General features: G+C 51.5%; 13 protein-coding genes across 13 annotated transcripts; 6 read left to right on the forward strand and 7 right to left on the reverse strand.

Moving 5' to 3' along the window:
- Window positions 1-2: 2 nt before the first annotated feature.
- Window positions 3-3,401, reverse strand: OGAPHI_004621 (uncharacterized protein; the record flags this gene model as incomplete). The annotated part of the gene is made up of 2 exons (XM_046205719.1): window positions 3-247; window positions 1,058-3,401. 2 exons carry the CDS (start codon window positions 3,399-3,401, stop codon window positions 3-5), a joined length of 2,589 nt encoding a protein of 862 aa, XP_046060541.1.
- Window positions 1,020-3,365, forward strand: OGAPHI_004622 (uncharacterized protein; the record flags this gene model as incomplete). Its single annotated transcript, XM_046205720.1, has 1 exon — window positions 1,020-3,365. The coding sequence occupies one exon, from the start codon at window positions 1,020-1,022 to the stop codon at window positions 3,363-3,365; it is 2,346 nt and encodes a 781-aa protein (XP_046060542.1).
- Window positions 3,402-3,494: 93 nt separating the features above from the next.
- OGAPHI_004623 (uncharacterized protein) lies at window positions 3,495-3,956 on the reverse strand (the record flags this gene model as incomplete). The annotated part of the gene is made up of 1 exon (XM_046205721.1): window positions 3,495-3,956. One exon carries the CDS (start codon window positions 3,954-3,956, stop codon window positions 3,495-3,497), a length of 462 nt encoding a protein of 153 aa, XP_046060543.1.
- Window positions 3,508-6,396, forward strand: OGAPHI_004624 (uncharacterized protein; the record flags this gene model as incomplete). The annotated part of the gene is made up of 4 exons (XM_046205722.1): window positions 3,508-3,530; window positions 4,032-4,848; window positions 5,479-5,643; window positions 6,139-6,396. The coding sequence occupies 4 exons, from the start codon at window positions 3,508-3,510 to the stop codon at window positions 6,394-6,396; spliced, it is 1,263 nt and encodes a 420-aa protein (XP_046060544.1).
- On the reverse strand, window positions 4,033-5,112 carry OGAPHI_004625 (uncharacterized protein; the record flags this gene model as incomplete). The annotated part of the gene is made up of 1 exon (XM_046205723.1): window positions 4,033-5,112. The coding sequence occupies one exon, from the start codon at window positions 5,110-5,112 to the stop codon at window positions 4,033-4,035; it is 1,080 nt and encodes a 359-aa protein (XP_046060545.1).
- OGAPHI_004626 (uncharacterized protein) lies at window positions 5,152-6,567 on the reverse strand (the record flags this gene model as incomplete). The annotated part of the gene is made up of 1 exon (XM_046205724.1): window positions 5,152-6,567. The coding sequence occupies one exon, from the start codon at window positions 6,565-6,567 to the stop codon at window positions 5,152-5,154; it is 1,416 nt and encodes a 471-aa protein (XP_046060546.1).
- A 237-nt stretch (window positions 6,568-6,804) lies between these two features.
- On the forward strand, window positions 6,805-7,950 carry OGAPHI_004627 (uncharacterized protein; the record flags this gene model as incomplete). The annotated part of the gene is made up of 1 exon (XM_046205725.1): window positions 6,805-7,950. The coding sequence occupies one exon, from the start codon at window positions 6,805-6,807 to the stop codon at window positions 7,948-7,950; it is 1,146 nt and encodes a 381-aa protein (XP_046060547.1).
- A 34-nt stretch (window positions 7,951-7,984) lies between these two features.
- OGAPHI_004628 (uncharacterized protein) lies at window positions 7,985-9,061 on the reverse strand (the record flags this gene model as incomplete). Its single annotated transcript, XM_046205727.1, has 1 exon — window positions 7,985-9,061. The coding sequence occupies one exon, from the start codon at window positions 9,059-9,061 to the stop codon at window positions 7,985-7,987; it is 1,077 nt and encodes a 358-aa protein (XP_046060548.1).
- OGAPHI_004629 (uncharacterized protein) lies at window positions 8,775-11,328 on the forward strand (the record flags this gene model as incomplete). The annotated part of the gene is made up of 3 exons (XM_046205728.1): window positions 8,775-9,137; window positions 9,247-11,096; window positions 11,157-11,328. The coding sequence occupies 3 exons, from the start codon at window positions 8,775-8,777 to the stop codon at window positions 11,326-11,328; spliced, it is 2,385 nt and encodes a 794-aa protein (XP_046060549.1).
- Window positions 10,557-11,333, reverse strand: OGAPHI_004630 (uncharacterized protein; the record flags this gene model as incomplete). Its single annotated transcript, XM_046205729.1, has 1 exon — window positions 10,557-11,333. One exon carries the CDS (start codon window positions 11,331-11,333, stop codon window positions 10,557-10,559), a length of 777 nt encoding a protein of 258 aa, XP_046060550.1.
- A 52-nt stretch (window positions 11,334-11,385) lies between these two features.
- On the reverse strand, window positions 11,386-12,921 carry OGAPHI_004631 (uncharacterized protein; the record flags this gene model as incomplete). The annotated part of the gene is made up of 1 exon (XM_046205730.1): window positions 11,386-12,921. One exon carries the CDS (start codon window positions 12,919-12,921, stop codon window positions 11,386-11,388), a length of 1,536 nt encoding a protein of 511 aa, XP_046060551.1.
- OGAPHI_004632 (uncharacterized protein) lies at window positions 11,720-12,423 on the forward strand (the record flags this gene model as incomplete). Its single annotated transcript, XM_046205731.1, has 2 exons — window positions 11,720-11,833; window positions 11,953-12,423. 2 exons carry the CDS (start codon window positions 11,720-11,722, stop codon window positions 12,421-12,423), a joined length of 585 nt encoding a protein of 194 aa, XP_046060552.1.
- Window positions 12,922-13,369: 448 nt separating the features above from the next.
- OGAPHI_004633 (uncharacterized protein) lies at window positions 13,370-15,478 on the forward strand (the record flags this gene model as incomplete). The annotated part of the gene is made up of 1 exon (XM_046205732.1): window positions 13,370-15,478. The coding sequence occupies one exon, from the start codon at window positions 13,370-13,372 to the stop codon at window positions 15,476-15,478; it is 2,109 nt and encodes a 702-aa protein (XP_046060553.1).
- Window positions 15,479-15,537: the final 59 nt, after the last annotated feature.

Genomic DNA, 15,537 nt, shown 5'->3' on the forward strand with positions numbered 1-15,537 from the left:
GCCTAATTTATACTAGCAAGGTATGATCTCGTGATAATTCTAGTCCATACTAGATAAGTACTAGAAAGTTCGAGTATTTGCAGAGGTGCGAGGTGGCCTAATTTTATTTTGGAAGACCCGGTACGGAGCCAGCGGGACGGCAGGAACAGTGGCAGTGCAGCACCAGCGGTGGCAGCATCAGCAATGGAGCCGTTGTGGATGGAGAAACCGGTTGTCTGGCTAAGCAGCATACGACCACCACTATATGCTGTTAAACCAATTAGTGTTTCTCTCGCCGTCCCAATGGAAAAGCCCCACTTAAACATCCTTAAAACAACCCACCAGCTGTCCACTGCACCCCAGTGAGTATCGGCAAATACACTTCCCCAGCCTGCTCTCCAACTTGGTCCCCTGCTTCCACGTCGACGGCTGTGCACTTTTTTCTACAAAACCCGTGCACCGCACTTCCGCTTCCGGCTGGCGATAGTTTCGATAAAATTTTGAGCGGGGGTGTGCATCGTGGTGTACGGGTGGCAATTTCCCAGTTTGTTCGGAGTTTTGGTCACTATCCGAAATTAAGCGTCCTGGCAGTGCAAAGCCGATCTCGGCTTTCTGATTCTCCAAGGATCCAATCTGGCACGATTGCGGCCAGGGAACTCGCCGATACACATTCGGCCAGCGTGTGCATGTTGTATCACAGCGTCTGTGGTCTTGACCGGTCTTGTTAGGCGGATTACTGACCATTCCATTCACCCCGTGGTTGACAAATTCTCGAGCTCTCATTGGATCAATGTCCCTGGACTAACGGAGCCCTGCACGCAGCTATGCGGCTTGCTTCGCGCCGGGGCCGACTTTTTTTAATAACTAGCATGCATGACAATATCGCGGGTCACGAAGATTTTCACCAGGCAATTTTTGCGATTCACGGGGGAACCCCCCAGATTTTCATTGCTTGCCTGACCGTATGGAAAATAAAATTTCCCTCCTGCAGGATTATTTTATAAATACATCATTGAAACCACTTTTGTTTTCATTCAATCATGTTGTCGGTTTCAACAAAATCAGCCAGATCGGCTACCAGACGCGCTACGCGTTCCATGGCTACGGTGTCTGACCTCACCAAGGACTCCAAAGTGAGAATGAACTTGTTGGAGAAGAACAACTTCATTAACTACAAGAAGCAACTGGAGAACCTTGATATCGTCAAGAGCAGATTGAACAGACCTCTGACCTACGCAGAGAAGCTGTTGTACGGTCACTTGGACGATCCTCATGGACAGGACATCGAGAGAGGTGTTTCTTACTTGAAGCTCAGACCAGACAGAGTTGCTTGTCAAGACGCTACTGCTCAGATGGCCATCTTGCAATTCATGTCCGCCAACATGCCTTCTGTGGCTACCCCAACCACCGTGCACTGTGATCACTTGATCCAGGCCCAAAAGGAGGGTCCAGCTGATTTGGCCAGAGCTATCAGCTTGAACAAGGAAGTTTACGACTTCCTTGCTTCTGCTTGCGCAAAATACAACATTGGTTTCTGGAAACCAGGTTCCGGTATCATTCACCAGATCGTTCTTGAGAACTATGCTTTCCCAGGTGAACTGCTGATCGGTACCGACTCCCACACCCCTAACGCCGGTGGTTTGGGTCAACTGGCTATTGGTGTTGGTGGTGCTGATGCCGTCGATGTCATGGCCGGTCTCCCATGGGAATTGAAGGCTCCAAAGATCATCGGTGTCAAATTGACCGGTAAGATGTCTGGATGGACTTCTCCAAAGGATATCATTCTGAAGTTGGCTGGTATCACTACCGTCAAGGGTGGTACTGGTTCCATTGTTGAGTACTTTGGTGACGGTGTCGACACCTTCTCTTGTACCGGTATGGCTACCATCTGTAACATGGGTGCTGAGATTGGTGCTACTACTTCCGTTTTCCCATTCAACGAGTCCATGGTTGACTTCTTGAACGCTACCGGAAGATCTCAAATTGCCGACTTTGCCAAGATCTACAAAAAGGACTACCTTTCCGCCGACGCTGGCTGTGAGTACGACCAAGTCATTGAGATTGACCTGAACACCTTGGAGCCACACGTCAACGGTCCATTCACTCCAGATTTGGCTACCCCAGTCTCCAAGATGAAGGAGGTCTCTGTTGCTCAGGACTGGCCATTGGAGGTCAAGGTTGGTTTGATCGGTTCTTGTACTAACTCCTCTTATGAGGACATGTCCAGAGCTGCTTCCATCATCCAAGATGCTGAGTCTCACGGTCTTAAGGCCAAGTCCATCTTCACTGTCACCCCAGGTTCTGAGCAGGTCAGAGCTACTATCTCCAGAGACGGTCAATTGAAGACTTTCCAGGACTTTGGTGGTAAGGTGTTGGCTAACGCTTGTGGTCCATGTATCGGTCAATGGGACAGACAGGACATCAAGAAGGGTGACAAGAACACCATTGTCTCTTCCTTCAACAGAAACTTCACCTCGAGAAACGACGGTAACCCAGCTACCCACGCTTTCGTTGCTTCTCCAGAGATGGTTGTTGCTTACGCCATTGCTGGTGACTTGAGATTCAACCCAATCACTGACAAGTTGAAGGATGCTGACGGAAACGAGTTCATGCTCAAGCCTCCTGTCGGAGTTGGTCTCCCACCAAAGGGATACGACGCCGGTGAGAACACTTACCAAGCTCCACCAGAGGTCAGAGACAACGTTGAGGTTAACATTGCCCCAACTTCTGACAGACTGCAAAAGCTTACTCCATTCAAGCCATGGGATGGAAAGGACCCTGTCAACATGCCAATTTTGATCAAGTCTCAAGGTAAGACCACCACTGACCACATTTCCATGGCTGGTCCTTGGTTGAAGTACCGTGGACACTTGGAGAACATTTCCCAGAACTACATGATTGGTGCTATCAACGCTGAGAACGGCAAGGCCAACACTGTGAAGAACCACTACACTGGTGAGTACCATGGTGTGCCAGAAACCGCTGCCTACTACAGAGACCACGGTATCAAGTGGGTTGTTATTGGTGGTGAGAACTTTGGTGAGGGATCCTCCAGAGAGCATGCTGCTTTGGAGCCAAGATTCCTTGGTGGATTTGCCATTATCACCAAGTCGTTTGCCAGAATCCACGAGACCAACTTGAAGAAGCAAGGTCTTTTGCCATTGAACTTCATTGATGCTGCTGCCTACGACAAGATCAACCCAGATGACGAGATTGACCTTGTTGGATTGAAGGACCTTGCTCCAGGCAAGCCAGTGACCATGGTTGTCCACCCTAAGAACGGTGAGGCTTGGTCCACCGAGTTGTCTCACACCTACAACTCTGAGCAGATCGAGTGGTTCAAGTACGGTTCTGCTTTGAACAAGATGGGTGCTTCTGCTAAATGAACACAGAGATGTTGTTGATTTGAAGGCATGGAGCATTTGTTAATAGATGTGGTTTGGCCGTTAGTTTCACAAAGTTATTATTTATTCACTATCTAGCCATCTTATTTTATTGTGAAGACTATTATTCAATTAATTATCGTAGATGCAGGAGTTTGTTGCCAAGAAGTAAGTGAGCGTTTCGCCTGTTTGTGGTTGTGTTGTATCTGTGTTATGTTGTTGGGCTGCGAATCCCAACGGGCCCTTGTCGCAGTCTGCGCAGGTGAGGAAACGAGCCAACTCTAGACTTAGGGTCTGGGTTTCGGGTTCGATAGGGCTCATTTCGACATTAATGGTGGACGACGGTCTGCTGACGCCGATGTTATCAAAGTCCCACATCGAACCGACCAGATAGAACTGGACAGGTTGATCAGGAGCGGAAGATTCCACACCCAGGGACTCTGTCACGTTGACGAACGAGAACTCAGCCCGGTCAGGCGGCGGTTGGGCGGTGTAGATCGGTCTCGGCGGTTGCGACGATATCACCTTTGATCGGCAGAAAGGACATCGTAGCGTGTATTTGGACTGTTTGTCTGTTTGTGCCAAAGAAGACATGATGATTAAATATGGTGAAAAAAAGATGTTTGCAACATTAATTTTTGTCGTATTTAAAAAATGGTAGCTGTGCAGATTATTCGTATTTTCTGTCCTTGAGACCTTCTTCGACGTCGCGCACCATGTACGAGTACCAGAAGAGTGCGGGCCAGATGGTGGCGAGATGCCAGAGCGCGTGGGCGTCCACCAGGTCGAGGATCGGGGCAAAGTCGAACAGCTCGAACGACATGCCGGCACTGACACTGAGCACCAGGGCGAGCGGGGTGAGGGTCCAGTTGACGTCTTTGTTGAGCAGGTCGGCTTTGAGCGACGACGAGCGGCGCGATTTGCGGAAACACGTCACCGAATGGTAGATCCAGAGCACGTTCTGGAGCAGGCCGCAAAACACATTTGCTTGCATGTTGTAAGTGTAGGACCAGTTGGTCAGGAGTCGGGTCACATGGCCAAAGTATGCCAACAGAGTCACCAGACCAAGCAGCTGGCGTTTGCGGTCGTGTTGCGGCAGATACAGCTTGAAAACACGCACGGCAATGGCATGGAAGCCAGACAGAACCGTGGCCCCGGCAAAGAAATAGTCCAGCCGTTCGCGGTTCCATGTGTCTCTAAGATGGAAGATGGTGGAGAAGAACCACGCACACATGGCCACCAGGGCCACCACGAGGTACGACCAGTACAGCTTGACGAACGGCGAGTTTCCTGCTCTGATCTCCTTTCCGCACTGTTTCCAGATCAACTTGGCCCCCCAGTAATGCGGGAACCAGTTCCCGATGCTGAAAAGGGTACTGAACAGTTCCTGGATCCCCAGAACGCGAACAAACGGCCACTTGCCATGGAATTGGTACACCTCCTGGCCCTTGCTGACGCGGTCCTTGGTGACGATTCGCTGGCACTGGTAGTCGCAGTTCGGCAGACACTGCCAGCCCACAAGCCGCAGATCCAGCGGCAACGGCAGCTCGTCAAACAGATGATATATCTGCTGTTGTGTTTTCCATTGAAGAAGTTCTCTTTCGGTGATTTCAGGGTACTTTGAAGCTCCTCCGCACGTCAAAACGTCACATTTCTGCACACACCGTTGGAATTCCGGCAGGTCATCGCCCAAAGACGCCCGAACAGGCCCCAGAAACGCCACAAGCGCCAGATATACGAGAAATATCATATACACAGAGTTTGGTGGAATAAAATATTATTTCCTTTTCTAGTTATTTTTCTTGAGCTGGAGACTTTTCAGAATGAGGTCGTCTGCGGCTTGCGAGTCGAGCAGTTTCAACTGCGACGGCGGGATGAACTTCGGGAAGTAGATCGCAAGCACCATGAAGAACATCAGAACGCCAGGAAACCCGACTGCACCCCTGGTGCACGTGATACCGAACTCAAACCCAAAGGCTACCAGTTGCAGAGCCAGGTACACCAGGAACCATTTGCGGTCCACGAAGAAGTAGTTTCGCGGAAAATCGGCTGACTCCCTGGATGCTGGGTCGGTGAACAGGAACCGTAGTTTCTGGATGATCTCGTTCTCGTTTAGGGCCCCAATGGCCATGATGAAGAACAGTCCAGCCAGCACAGCCTGGGGAATTTGACCCAGAACAACAAGCAGCGGTCTGGACATCATTCCCAGAGTCATGAGCCCCTGGATGGTGTTGCTGAGCCGCTGCTCGACCACCTTGACGATCTTGTCCTTGCCTGTTTCGTAGTCGTGTTTGTGCACACAGAGAGACTCTGTGTGCAAGGGGGCCTGGGGAATGAGACCGTTGGGGGCCGGGAGCCCTAGCAGCCCGGCCAGTCCCGTGGTGAGTCCAAGCAGCATGAAGTCGTAATGGAAACAGCCTGGTTTTTTCAGCGGGAAGTCGTCGGACTGGCACATTAGCGACGAGACGTTGTGGTCAAAGTAGAAAAGAATGGTGAGTAGCACGCCGAACGGCAGGGCGAGAAAAACGTCTCCGACAGAAACGTCCTGCCAGAACCGGATGAACCAGTCGTCGGGGCGATTAGCGGAGGTTGGATGGAACGAGCGTGTGATGGGCAGTTTGGCGAAATCGACGGATTTTAGGTGGCCTCCAAAATGGATAAAGCCTGTGAAAAAAACCACGCTGAGCGGAGTGCCGTAGTCTTTCACGAATTTGCGGAATAACGGGTGCACGTAGTTGGACTTTGTGCTGAAGAAGTGGGCCGCGAGTCCAAACAGCCCCATCACGAGCGCCACGACGATCGACGCGAACCCGCTCACCTCGTCTTTTATGGAAAACTGGTGCACCAAGATTTGGATTCCTTTTTGGATGTACACGATGTTAATGAAGAGTCCAAACACCGTGCAGCTGTACTTGGTGACGAAACGCATGAAATTGACGGCGTTCAGCAACGCCACTGCAAAATGCAGTACCATGCTCCACAGACAGATCCAGCACATGAACTGGAAGTACGCTATTCCTCGAGGCACCACTAGTTCGTAGACAGTGTAGTTGAAGATGGAGATAGGCCCTGTGACTCCCACGATACACAGTGGCGTACCTGAAAACAGGCCGAACACGATCCCGGCCATCGCAGACGACAGCAGCACCTCGTTGGTGCCGTACGACTTGTGTGCGTGGTCGTACATGTCCTGAGCAAAGGCCATTGCTGGTAGCAGATTGGTAAAGAAGATATACACCGCCGACGGCACCACGCGGTACGTCAGACCGTCACGAATACTCGACGCGTAGTACGGGACCAGTCGCGTGGTGATATCCGAATATATTCCCCGGCCAAGTGCAAACTGGCTCATCGCATTGATAAGACAAGCTTAAATAAGATAAATTAAATTAAAGCCAGATGAGGAAGAAAAATTAAAGGAAAAAAATATTTTTAAATTGGCATGCAATCAACACTTTTGACTGTGCGCCGGTTTAGCACCACCGCTCGCCGTTTAAACGGGCCAGTGGCTCCATTCAGATCTGGAATGGATAACCATGGCAAAGGCGCGGTGACTTTTGATAGAAATTTCCCTGTTCACCGCCAACCAAAAGCCTGGGAAAAAGATCGGGAGAGTAAAGACTCATGGTTTAGACGCAAACATGCTCATCACCACGCCAGAGAAAAGAAACTCGCAAAACAGAAACAGGGACCAGTTCCCACCAAGTCGCAGAGTCTCAGAAAAACCATCTCGCAGCTGAAAATGGACCCTCTGGTGGACTACCTGTACGGAACGAATCCTGTTCTTGCGGCATTGAAAGCACAACGTCGCGACAGTTTCGGGTCGCTGTTCATTCACAACCCAAAGGAGTCCGAGAAACTGGTCGAGATCTTGTCTTTGGCTAAACAGCTCGAAATCCCCGTCAAGAGTGAGTACACGAAGCACGATTTGAACCTTATGACCAATAACGGCGTCCACAACGGTATTGTTTTGGAAACCAGACCCCTGGAGGTTGAGCAACTACGGATGCTCGGTGACGCCTCAACAGAAACTTACTCTATCGTCAAGGAACAGTTTGGAGCCAGGGAAACCGTTTCTGCTACCACCATCGCTGATCGCTACCCTCTGGCGCTGTATATAGACGAAGTGAGCGATCCACACAACATGGGGGCCATTTTGAGATCGGCGTACTTCCTTGGAGTGGACTTCACCATCATCTCCGAGCGGAACTGCGCTCCGCTGTCTCCAGTTGTGTCTAAGACATCCTCGGGAGCTTTGGAGTTCATGCCCATATTTTCTTCGCAGAAACCGCTACGTCTTTTTGAAGAGTCCAGAGAACAAGCCTGGACTATCATCTCGTCGGTGGCTCCTCATGAGGCTGCCCGGATGCCCAACAAACAGCTTGATGCCGAGTCTTTAAAAGAACAGCTTGCCAAAGGTCCATGTATGCTTGTTGTTGGTTCTGAGGGAGAAGGAGTGAGAAAGTCGCTGCTTCAGAGAAGCGACTGGGTAGTCTCGCTGGAAAGCGGTAGAGCAGACCTGGACGGTTCTGTGGACTCGCTGAACGCGAGCGTGGCAACGGCTCTACTTCTGGCGAAATTTCTATGAACATTGTATATAGTTGATTAACCATTATTTACAGCTATTTCTTGCCCACGGTCTCTAGCAGACCGAGCAGCGACGACAGAACAAGCTGGTTCTTGTCGGAGCCGCCGAGAGGGGCCTTTGGCGAGTACCGTTTCATGGTGTTGAAGCCACCTTTCTTTGGAGCTTCGTGGTCTCTGACGGGCTCGACCTCGAAACTGAGCTTCTTCTTGATCAGGTTGATATGCGCAGCCTTTGGAATCAAGGGAACAGTAAACTCTCTGGCGTATCTTCCTTGAGCGTCCAAAGGACGACGAACGTCGGCAAGTTTGTTCAAGTACTTGACATGCAGTCCGGAAGTGACCGAATTTCCAACAAATCCACCCAGGGCAAACCGACTGCCGGTGGAACGCGCACTGATGTATCTTCCCGGAAGCACCTTGTTGGCAAGGACGCCGTTGGGGCTTTGGAAAAGACGGCCTTTCAGGTTGTACGACAAGCCAGCAGTTCCTGAGAACTGGTTGCGGTACAGGTTGGAGAATTTCGATCTCTTGGCCGTGAGACTCGACTCCTTGGCCTTGTGTATCTTCAAGAACTCGACGATCTCCTTCGAAAGGTCTGCTTGCATGACTCTTTCGGGATACGTTTTGGCAAGCCATTCCATAAACGGTCTTCTCAATGTTCTGATGTATCTTTTGTTTGTGGCGAACTCGAGCGAGGAAGGTCTTTTCACAAGCAGTCCGAGCTCGCGGGCAATCGAGTTCTCGTCCTGCAATGGGTTATAGCCCGGAAGAAGCGGACTGGATCCGTTCTTCTGCGATATCGTGCTATTTCTCACTTGAACAGGAATGCCAAACTCCTGGAACTTCTTCTTCTTCAATGCAAAACCTCCCAGCGGCTCAAAGTCCGGCAGACTGTACTTGTTGTCCAGATTGTTCACCACGATGTATTTGGACTTGATCTTGGTGGGGATCCGCATCTTGAGACCAAAGTCTCTTCTCTTGAACGACGCTGGTAGCGACTCCACCACCTGGTGGGTTGGGAACGCGCCAGAGATGTTTTTCTCCAAATCGCCGAGCGGCTTTGCCAGTTGCGCCAGCTTGGTGGATCTGAGAAGTCTAGCCAAATCGGACATGTTGGGCAACGGTGAATTTTTCCAAGCTTTTTTTTTCATCCTCTTGGTGCAGGCCGGTTACGAACCCGCACACAGGGTGGACAAATCGACGCGTCGGCGCAGAAAAAAACAGTCGCGTTAGTATCCTGTTCGCAATGCCAAAGACGCCCAACTACCAGAAACTCGAGGTCATCGGACGCGGGAAGTTCGGCACCGTGTACAAGGGCGTCAACAGAGACACCAAGGAGCTGGTGGCGATCAAGATCCTCAACCTGGACACCGCAGAGGAGGAGGTGAAGGACGTCCAACAGGAGATCCAGTTTCTGTCGCAGCTCAAGACGGTGCCCAACGTGACGCACTACTACGGCTCGTATTTGAATGGCCACAAGCTATGGATTGTGATGGATTATTGCGGCGGCGGGTCGGTGCGCACGCTGTTGCGGCCGGGCCCGCTAGAAGAGAAATATATCAGCATTATAGTAAGAGAGCTGTTGGTGGCTCTCCAATTTATCCATCAGAACGGCGTGATCCACAGAGACATCAAGGCGGCGAATATTCTGATCGAGAAAGACGGCCGGATCAAACTCTGCGACTTTGGCGTGGCTGCACAGCTGACGGCGACGGTGATGAAAAGAACCACAATGGTGGGCACTCCGTACTGGATGGCGCCCGAGGTGATCATGGAGGGCGCGAATTACAACGTGAATGCGGACATCTGGTCGTTGGGAATCACGATCTACGAAATGGCCACGGGGAACCCGCCGTACAGCGACAAGGACGCGATGCGGGCGATGCAGATGATCACACAGCTGGAGCCTCCAAGACTGGAAGGACGGCAGTTTTCGGCGAATTTGAAAGAAGGCGTGGCCACCTGTTTGGAGGAGAAGCCGGAACTGCGGCCGTCGGCCGAGGAATTGCAGCGATCCAAGCTAATCAAGGCGTACAAAACGCTCTCCACATCTGTGCTGAAAGAAGTAATTAGCCGATATCTGCTCTGGCGAGACTCGCGGCCGGCGCGCGAGTCGGTGTATTACGACGACGAGGAGAGCATCAATGACGACAACGAGGTCAAGTGGGACTTCGACTCGCTCAAGAGCGCCGAGTACATGATGGAGAACGAGATCAGCGAGGAAAACGTGCCGCGCGCAGAGGCTACGTTCGACCCTTCCTACGCCATCCCAGAGGCCGTCGAGTACACTATGAACCCGACCCTGCGCCATGGGACCATGCAGACTACGATGCGGCTTGGCACAAACTCCACGGCCGCTACCACGCTCCGCAACACCGTCAGCACCACCGTTCCGTCCAGCAACACCTCTGCTCCCAAATCGCTTTTCAAGCTGTTCGAGCAGGAAGAGTCCGACGAGGCCGAGCCAGAACAGCGGCCAGAGCTTCCCGTGCTGCAGAACACGTCGATTGAGATCCCCAGCCTGGATACGGTGTCGCAGCCCGCCATGGCAGAGACTAGATCCCGGTCCCAGACCGTCTCGAGACAGGAAGCGTCTCCAATGCCGACTCAGCTCGAGGAGGCCAATGTGCACCGGGAAAACACCTCGAGCACCGGCCTGCACATGCTGGGCAACCGCACGCCGTCTCCGCAGCGGTTCAAGGAGCCTGGACTGGTGCCTTCGCCGCAACGTCTGGGTCCTCCCTCGTTGCCGCACATGAAGCCGCTGCCGTCGTCAGGCTCGCAACAGCCGCTATTGCAGCCAATCAACAGCAAGCTGCCAACCACAGGGATCCCCTCTGGGCCGCAAACTGCTCCCCCATTGAGCAACGCAGAGTACCAGGAGATGAAGCCGGAGGCAGGGTCGCTGTCACGTGCACGGTCGCAGATCCGGTTGCAGATGCCTGTACCGATGCTGCATACACAGGCGCTCGACGAGAAGCTGGCAGCCGCGTCGCCAGACACCATGAACCAGTTTGGCGTGAACATCAACCTGGCCTCGAACCTGCCGCTAGCCATGACGCCCGTCACGGAGAAGGCCCATCTGGAGCTGGGAGCCACGCCCGAGCGCGACAGGTCAGACTCTGTGATCTCTCCACGACAGCCGGGGTATTTCGAGGAGCCTGTGCGCACAGAGGACGAGCCCGTGGACCGCGTGAGTCTCAACAGCCGGCTGGGCGGGCTGAGTCTGGACGTGGGAGCCGGAATGCTCGAGTTTGGCGACAAGAGCGCCATGACAGAGGAACTAATGGCACTGTTCGGCAAGTTTGGTGGGGTTCTGGACGCGCTGATCGGCGAGGTTGAGACCGTCGCACTGAACGAGCGCGCAGACGTGCAATGACTCATAGACGGCATGTACTGTTGTTACATAAATACATGATGATTATTTTTTTTAAGATCAGTGCTCAAAGACGTGCTGGACAAAATGCTGCACCACGACCTTGCCCTCCTCGAAAGCCGGATCTTCGTGGCGAACGATGGCGGCCGCGTGCGTGGCGTTCGTCTTGGTAATGTACAAAGGGTACTTATGCCACGGAAGAGTGTTGAGATGCTTGATGATGTCCTTCTGCTCTGGCGAGAGATCCAGCTTGAACGGAGCCAGGATCTGGCGATACCGGTCTGCATCCTGGGTCTTTGAGGTTTCTGTAGCGAGGTCGAACTCGCCGAGCTTCTTGATGGTGGTGGTCAAAGATAGCGGACCGTTCTCGCGGTTGTCAAAGATACTTCGGTTGATGTCCTTGGTGGAAGTGATTGCGTCGAAAACAGAGTCGATGAACTCGTCTCCGTGGTCGTGCAGTCCGGACTCGAACCGGTTTAGGTCAAGACTGGCCTCGCTGAGCCGTTTAGTAAGAGGTGGCCGTGAAACGGGCTCGGGCTCGTCACACAGCTCCAACAAACTGTGCAGCTTGGACGATTCCTTCACAACCCGGACCGTCGAGTTGATCACTTGCAACCAATTGTGTAGCACAAACCATGTGACCCACATTGGCAGGTAGACACCAAACTTGAACAGCATGATGGCCCACTTGAACTTACGCTGGAAGAAGTTGGCTGTTTTGGAGCACCCGGCTGCATTACCGTCAGCGTCGTTATCGTCAGGCAGGTCTTCCTGGACCATCTGGTTCAAATTGGACTTGGACGAGCCGTCCACGAGTCCAGTGAAGGTGATTGGCTGGTCCACGTCCAGGATGACGGGCTCGTAATTAGGCACAAACTTGAGACTAAACTTGGACCCGTTTTCGAAATGGATGTATCCATCCTTATCGATTTTAACGTTTGGGTTTTTGTCCAGAATGTCAAACGGATTGACATAGCTGATCCCCGAGCACCACCACGAGGTCCTGATATCCGAACGAATGTTGGAGTAAAGCGAAATGTTCTTGAACTGGGCGAGTCCACGGAAGAACACCGTATTAGGCAAAGACATGAGTTTTAATAAAGGAACCGAAGAGTCCTTCAAAAACAGCTGGTGGCCGCTCTTACCCAGCAAAATGGGGACCAACCAATTGAAGATCCGAATACTGACACCGCTGCCAGGAGTCAGCACACCAACGTGCGGCGAACAAAAGGTGGTGAAATTAACAGGCTCGATGTCTTGGAAAAAACCGCGATAGTACAAGACCCCTATTGCATACCGCGCAATCAGGCCTCCCAAGGAATAGCCAACAACAGAAAATCTACGAACAGCGAGTCCCTGTTCCTGCAACCGCAACGACTCTGCAAGGATCTCCTCAGCGACACGGGTGCCGCATAAGTCAATCCCGTCGTAGGTTCTAAATCTCTCGTTAGTCTTGGTGGTGTACACCACGAGTTGCTCGTCAGAAGGGTTGAGGGAGGAGTAGGTTCTCAGCTGTGCTTCAATATAAGCGAAATGGTCAGAAACACCCCACAGGCCATGGCAAAGAACCACAAGGTGACAATTTTTCGATTCCATGACACTACAGGGGATATGCTGTGCCTTTTATATGGCTCACACGACGAAACAAGATAAGAGATTTTCTATAACCTTCTGCAGAGGTGGGAGGGTGTCTCAGACAACAGAAAAGGCCATGCAACATGGAACGGAGTAGGTAAGCGAATATTTTGATTGTTTAGGTAATCTGCGCAACGGCAATGGGGGTGCAAGGATGCGGCAATAGAAGGAATAAAAAAAAAAACAGCAGCCGGAAGAGGTGGAAAAAAATCCTTGGAAATTACACCCCCTCCTCCCTCAAACTCCGATCGGAGAAGTGTCTGGGAAAAGATTAAAGTTAATTTTTAATTGGTACTTTTCGGTCAACAGCGATCCCGTGTGTTTTTGCATTTAATTGAAACCTGTGTTCTTCCTTTGTTTACCTGAGTGTTTGGGATTCGAATATCTGGGTCAGAATAGTCCGTTAGATATGTTGAAATCTTTATTTAGCGCAGGTTTGCAGACGCAAGCGGTCAGACTTACAAGGACGCATTTGGTTCCTTTGGGTCAATTGGGCCGTGTGGGTGGTCTAAGTGTTCCCAAGGTGACTGTTCGTCAGTCTTTGATGATGTCTGGCTCTTTGACAAGACAGTTCCATACGAGTTTTGCTCGCTTCAAAGACGAGGAGCCCGTTGCGGAGTCCAAGGTGCTTGTCAAGCGTGAAAAAACCTCGTTTTGGACAGAGACTGCCGTTGGCCGTGTTTTGAAGTTGTTTGTGATCACCTCTGGTGTTGTTAGTGGATCGGTTTTGTTGCTTCTTGCTGCATTCTTCGTTTACGATTACACCACCTACACCCCTCCAGAAATTATAGATAACTTGCTGGTTCCAGAAAGCGCTTTGAATCCTCCTCGTGGGGGTCCTGAAAACTTGCCGATCTTGACAGATCATCTTGACACCTTCGACAACCCGGCCAAGGAGCAGCTCAGAAGAAAGCCGCACTTGGTGGTGCTGGGATCCGGCTGGGGTGCTGTCGGTATGCTCGGCAACCTTGATAAGAACGACTACGACGTGACAGTGATCTCGCCAACCAACTACTTTCTGTTCACGCCGATGCTCCCGAGCGCGGCCGTGGGAACTTTGGAGCTCAAGTCATTGATGGAGAGTATTCGGCACATTGTGCGCCGTGTGAACGGCCACTACTTAGAAGCCTCCGCAGAAAAAGTGTTGTTTAGTGAAAAGCTCATCAAGGTCAGAGTCAAGGGATCTGGCCAGGAGTTCTACGTCCCTTACGACAAGTTGGTCATCGCTGTGGGGTCCACAGCAAACACTCACGGCGTGAAAGGTCTGCAATACAGCAACCAACTGAAAATCGCCGAGGATGCCATGGAGATCCGTCGGAAAATCGTCACCAACTTAGAAACTGCATGTTTGCCAACCACCTCGGACGAAGAGAGAAAAAAACTACTGTCATTTGTCATTTGCGGTGCCGGACCAACAGGAGTTGAGATGGCTGCCGAAATTTTCGACTTGATGAACGAAGATCTTACTAGAAGTTTCCCAAAGATCCTTAGACAGGAGATTTCCATCCATATTATTCAGTCCAGATCGCATATCCTCAACACCTACGACAAGACCATCTCCGAGTTCGCCATGGGCCGGTTCGAGCATGACCAAATTGACCTGCTCACCAACTCTAGAGTGAGAGAAATCTTGCCAGATCAAGTGATCTTTGACCAGAAAAACTCAGACGGCACCCTCGAAACTAAGAGCGTTCCGTTCGGACTGTGTTTATGGTCCACTGGTGTGGCCCAAAACCCGCTCGCTCAACAGGTGGTGAAGGATCTGTCTGCGTACCAGAAAAACAAGCGAGCTATCGAGACAGACGCGCAGCTGCGTGTTCTTGGAGCACCTTTGGGCGATGTGTATGCCATTGGTGACTGCTCCACTGTGCGTACCGAGCTGGCAGAGCATTGCTCCGATTATGTGAGAAAGTACATCATTGGCTCGCAGTCTCCGCAGTTTGTCAAGTCCCGCCATATTATCACAGACGATGACATCAAGCACGTGGACCTGACGTATTTCGAGCTCAAACAGCTGTGCAACCAGATCTCGCAGCAGAACCCACTTGCAGCGGGTCCGCTCGGTCTTGTGGAGGAGCTGATCCCCAAATACGACGCCGAAAAGCGCGGAAGACTCACTTTTGACCAGGTCAAGCTCCTCATGAAGGAGGTGGACTCGAAGGTCACCTCGCTGCCAGCCACCGCCCAGCGTGCTAACCAGCAGGGTAAGTATATGGGCAAAAAACTGTCGAAGCTGCGCAAATCGTCAACGACCCTATCAATTAATGACATTGTGGACGGAGACATTGACAATGCCATTGCTCGTCCTTTCAAATACAAGCATTTGGGCTCCCTGGCTTATATCGGAAACTCGGCTGTGTTTGATCTTCCAGGATACTCTTTTGTGGGAGGCTTGATTGCCGTCTATCTGTGGAGAAGTATTTACTTTGCCCAGAGTGTCAGTTTCAGAACCAGAGTGCTGTTGTTCATGGACTGGCTCAATAGAGGAATCTTCGGAAGAGACATCCTGACCGTTTAAACATATAGAATCGTGTATTTTTTTTCTTTACCTAAGCAGGGAAAACAAAGCTACCCTTT

The sequence above is a fragment of the Ogataea philodendri genome (assembly GCF_020536065.1).
Source record: "Ogataea philodendri strain CBS6075 chromosome Unknown scaffold18, whole genome shotgun sequence".
NCBI lineage: Eukaryota > Fungi > Ascomycota > Pichiomycetes > Pichiales > Pichiaceae > Ogataea > Ogataea philodendri.